General features: G+C 67.8%; 1 protein-coding gene across 1 annotated transcript in view; it reads left to right on the top strand.

Annotated features, from left to right (window-relative positions):
* The window catches only part of CASKIN1 (CASK interacting protein 1), a 15,930-nt gene that overhangs the window by 4,996 nt on the left and 6,075 nt on the right, over window positions 1-4,859 (top strand). The window contains exons 9-10 of the mRNA XM_010570615.1: window positions 3,792-3,899; window positions 4,058-4,176. Coding sequence (XP_010568917.1) covers window positions 3,792-3,899; window positions 4,058-4,176 — 227 coding nt within the window. The remainder of the gene's footprint in view (window positions 1-3,791; window positions 3,900-4,057; window positions 4,177-4,859) is intronic.

Here is a 4,859-nt window from a genome sequence, read left to right as displayed (position 1 = left end):
GGGGGGGGGGGGGGGATCCAGCCGGTGAAGCCGAACCGGGGCGATGCCCCCGTCGTGCATGTGGGGTCGGCGTCTCTGCCGTGTGTGCATGGGGATGGCGTCTTCGAGTGTGCGGGGTCGGTGTCCCTGCTCTGCATGTGAGGTCGGTGCCCCGTGAAGTGCGTGGGGATGGTGTCCCCATTGTGCATGTGAGGTCGCTGCCCCCCCGCCCCGAGCGTGTGGGGTCGGTGCCCTCGTTGTGCTGGGGGGGCCGGTGCCCACGGGGGTCAGTGCCGGCAGCCCTGGGGTGCTCACAGGGCAGCCCCAAGGCCAGGCTGGCGTTGGGCTGGGGGAGGCATTTGTGGTGCCGGCAGGTCAACACATGGGGAATGCTGGGGGTGTCACTGTGGTTTGGGGGGGGATGGTGCAGCAGCGGGGCCACGGGACCTGGTGTTTGGGGTCTGAGCGGGGGGCGGCTGGGCACCGGTGCCAGGGACCCGGCGCTGCCCCACGGGGACTCTCTCCCTGGCCAGGGGCCATCTCAGGGTTGGATGCTGCTCCTCTGCCCTGCAGCTGCCTGTCCCTGTCCCCATCCCTGTAGGCTCTCGGTGGGATGCGTGGTTCCCCCGGAATGGCCCGTGACTGTGCCCGCTGTCAGGAGCGGCACGATGGGGCTGGTGCCTCTGCGGGCAGTGTTGAAAGACCCCGCATCGACCGTCTCGCTCCCCCCTCGGCAGCTGCGCGCTGCCCAGCCCCACGCAATCTCGGGGGCGGCCGCATCGCTGGGGCACGGGCAGGGAATGGCGACACTTGAACAAGATCCCAAAGGAGTGGTGGCACGAGTGCCTGCTGGCTGCTGGGCACTGCTGCACCGGCCGTGGCGGCTACGGAGGTGCCATGTGCCGGACGGGCAGGGGTAGAGCTGCCCTCCGGGTGTGGGTCGTGTGCCAGGGATGAGGTCCGTGACTCCCGGCATGCAGCTGGCTCCGCAGCAGCGTTTGCCAGGGTATGGGCTTTCGTAGCCATCCCGTTGGCTGCAGCCCTGGGTCCTGTGCAGCAGGGTGGTAGCGCAGGGCACAGGCAGCAGCTGCCCCATGGCTTGGCTGGACGGGCACAGGGGGGCTGGTGCTGCAGCCCCCAGCCCAGCTGTGCTGGTAGACCCCTCCTCCCGGGATGCCTTTGTGGGGAGCAGCCCCCCCGGCAGCCCGGCTGTGGGAGCCTCACAGCTGCAGGAGCCCCACAAGCTGCCGTTTCCCCCAGCGTGGGGCTGCCCCGGCGTCCGTGCCCCGCCGGGGAGCCGTGGCGGGTCTGCGGGATGTGCCCACCGGCCGTACCCTGCTGCTGGGCCGGGCCCTGCGCTGAGCTCCCGCTGCTGCTCCTTGACTCGGCTCCGCATCGGTTGGGTTTCGGTTCTGGCTTGTCCCCGTTCCTTTGGTTGCTTTTTTTGTTTGCTGCTTTTTTTTCCCTTTAGTTTTTTTCCTTTTTTTTTTCTTTTTTCTTTTGGTGGCGCTGAGCGTGTCTCTATTATTTTGATTCTTTTCATTTTGTCTCTTGTTATGTTTTATTATCAGGTTCATGGGAGACTGTAACAATCCCCCAACAGTACCAAAAGATCCCGCTCCCGGCTTACGGGGCTGCTGTGCTAAACGGTGACGCCTCGTCCCATCCGTTCCATTCCCTGCCTCCACCTCCACCTCCACCACCACATTCCCATCAGACTCTTTTCAGTTCCTTTGGCTATCACAGGCTCTCCCCTAGCAGTGCCGACGAGCCGCGTTACGGACAAGGTAGTTCACCGCTCGCTTCGTGCTCTCGATGGATTTCTTTCTTTTCCTTTAAAGTCTGTATCGAGTCTTTTCTTTCTGCTTGGCCTCTCTCCCCCTTGCCGTGGTGTGTTTGCACGCGGGTGCGTGCAGGCGTGTGCAAGCGCGTGCACGTGGGTGCGTGCGTGTGCATGCAGGGGTGTGTGTGGACGTGTGCGCGCATGCAGGTGTGTGCATGCGTGTGTGTGTGCGCGCATGCAGGCAGGCGTGTGCGTGCAGGCACGGGCACACATGCATGCTGTCGGCCCCCTCCCCTGCACGCCCTCTCCAGCGCTGCTGTAGCACTCCGTGGCCCATGGCTCTGCTGCCGGCACATCCCACCCTCGCCACCCCGGTGTCCCCGGCTGCGGGGCAGGGCTGGAGGCAGCACCGTGCTGCCGGCTCTCCGTGCTGTGCCCGCGGCCCCTGCTCTCCTGTCCACCCTGTCTGGGTGCGTGGGAACCCCCAAAACCACTCTCCAGGCTCTGTGCCGGGCCGCAGGGCTGAGCAGCGCGGTGCCTGGCCGGGAGCCGCGGGCGCAGGGACCCTCTACGCGCTGCAGCCTCCCCCGCAGGGTGTTCGACACCCAGCGAACGGCTTTAACTGGGTCGGGGCTGTGCGCTCGGAGTGGGAAGGGGCTGCGGCACCGGGCGTGCTTTCCTGGGGGATGCTCTTGGGGCTGGCTCAGGGCAGGCAGTGCCCAGCTGCACCCTGGGGACCGTCCCCATGGCACGGGCCGGTGATGGATGCTGCAGGTCCATGTATCGGGAGTGCCCAGAGAGCAGATACTTGACCAGGGGTCTGCAGGGCTACAGCCTATGCCGGGGCTACCGCCAGCTCTCTGGGGGCCGGGGGGGGTGTCTTTGCATGTGCCCCCGTGGCATCGGTGCAGCGGGTTGTGTTGGGAGAGCACCGGGCTGGCCGTGCTCATGATGGGGACAAGGGAGCAAAACTTTTCCCCTGGGCTTTCTCTCCCCGCTGGGTCTCACAGAGCCTTACGCCTGCCCAGGCAGCGTGGGCTCCTCTCGGTGTGACTGCGGCACATGCAGCTCAGGGACATCCCAGCCCGATTGCGGCGTGGCCGGTTGTTCCCCCTCGCGCTCCTTCGGTGACTTTATTACCTTGTACCATTCACCCCCTGCTACGGCCCGGCCGCTAATGGGGCGAGCGGCTTAATGAATGAAACCGGCCTGGGCAGCGGTGGGGTGGCAATGCCCTGTACCTGGTGGCTGGTGGCAGGGCTGGGCTGAGCCGGGCTCCTCGGTGTCTGGCGGTGGGGTTGCAGCAGTGCCGGGCCTGTTGTCTATCTCATCTGATGCTGTTTTAAATCCCGGGCTCAGCGCTGGGTGTCCCTGGCCGGCCCTGGTGCGAGGTGGGCAGCGGGGTGAGCCGGTGAAGGAGCGGTGCTTCGGTGACCCTCGAGCTGTGCCCCGGCGGGAGGGCCAGGTCCTCTCACCCGCTGCTGTGTCACCCATGTGTCACCAGCTGCCATGGGGCACCCTGGGGAGCGTGGGGGGTTCAGCACCCGGTGCCGGGCCCCTGCATCCTCCAGATGGGTGCGGGCAGCCGCAGGGGCACGACCAGCACTGTCTTGGCCAGGGGACAGTGGGCTGGGGACCCTGGTCCCCACTGCCTGAGTTTGCCCAGTTCCCTTTGCTCCCCGCACTGGGTCATGTCCCCATCCCCTGTCCGGACTGAGCTGGGGCACTGGGACACCCCCCCATGGGTCTGTCCCTGGCCAGTAGCAGGGAGGGGGTCCCTGCAGGACAGGGTCCTAGGGCTGGTCACTGTCACCCCATGCCTGTTGCTCAGAGTGGGACAGGTCCCCGGGACAATGCTGGCATCCCTGGGCACGGCCGTGGCCAGGGACCCCACACCTTTGCTGTGGGATTTTCCCTGCGTGCAGCAGCGATGGGCTGCGGGTCACTTCACCCCGTGCCACACCGATGCGAACCCGAGCACGCGGAGCCACGCATGCCTGATGGCCGCTCTCTCTGCTCTACCACCAAGGGTCCCGCGGGGCTGACATGAGCCCGTCCCACCTCTCACCGTCGCAGGGCGGATCGGCCGCGCCGGCTCCCACGGAGGAGATCTGGGTGCTGCGGAAACCCTTTGCAGGTACGGTGGGCATGCGCCGCTGGGACCCTCCCTGTCCCCTCTGGGGGTGTGCGCTGGGACGTGGCAGTGGCTCTGGCAGGGCATGGCCACACCGCGGTGTTCCCCCTGCCCTGCCATGGGGCTCAGTGTCCTGACGGCATCTCCTCTTCCTTGCGCAGGTGGCGACCGCAGCAGCTTGGGCAGCACGGGCAGCGTGGCCTCTGCCCGCAGCTCGGGGAGCGGGCAGAGCGCGGGCAGCGGGGCGCACGCCCTGCACGCTGGCGCTGAAGGTGTCAAGGTAAGGCGGGCCCCGAGGTGACCGTGCCAGCCTCCGGTGGCATTCGGCTCTGGTCCCGGCACCGGTGCTTGCCCCGGGGCAGGTGTTTGCTGCCTTGGCAGCTGCCCCCAGTCCTTGCTGGGACTGATGCTCGGCCGGGTGCTGTGAGTTCCTACCGGCACCCAGCGTGGCACCGGCCGTGGCTGTCGCTGACAGTGGCCACCAGCGTGTCCCCTCCCAGCTGGCCCCCGGCCGCTGGCTGGGCCCGGGCTCAGCCGCCTGCACGACGTCCCGCTGGGCTGCAGGGCCGGGCAGGGGCTACCGGAGCGTGCCGTGTCCGGCCGAGACCGCGTGCCGTGTCTCTGCTGCCGCTCGCAGGGTGCCTCCGCGCTGCACTGCACGCTGCGTGCTGCCACCGGCACGCTGCCCGCTGCAGCTCCGCGCTGCCGTCTGCCTGCTGCTGCCAGCACGCAGCCCACTGCACTCTCCTGCCTGCGCGTTGCCCGCTGCGCTCTCCTGCCTGCGTGTTGCCCACTCCCCACTGCTGCCGGCGCGTTGCCCGCTGCACCCTCTGCCTGCGTGTTGCCCCCTGCGCCCTGCGTGCTGCCCACGCTAGCCCGAGCTGTCCCGTCCCGGGGCCGAGGCACCCGTGAGCCCACCTCCCCTGGCATCCTGCCTGCTTTATGCCACAGCAGCTTGGGCAC

The sequence above is a fragment of the Haliaeetus leucocephalus genome, unplaced genomic scaffold (genome assembly GCF_000737465.1).
Source record: "Haliaeetus leucocephalus isolate CR32 unplaced genomic scaffold, Haliaeetus_leucocephalus-4.0 Scaffold295, whole genome shotgun sequence".
In the NCBI taxonomy this organism is placed as follows: domain Eukaryota; kingdom Metazoa; phylum Chordata; class Aves; order Accipitriformes; family Accipitridae; genus Haliaeetus; species Haliaeetus leucocephalus.
Note: the sequence above shows the minus strand (reverse complement) of the source record. Positions and strands in the feature narration are given on the sequence as shown.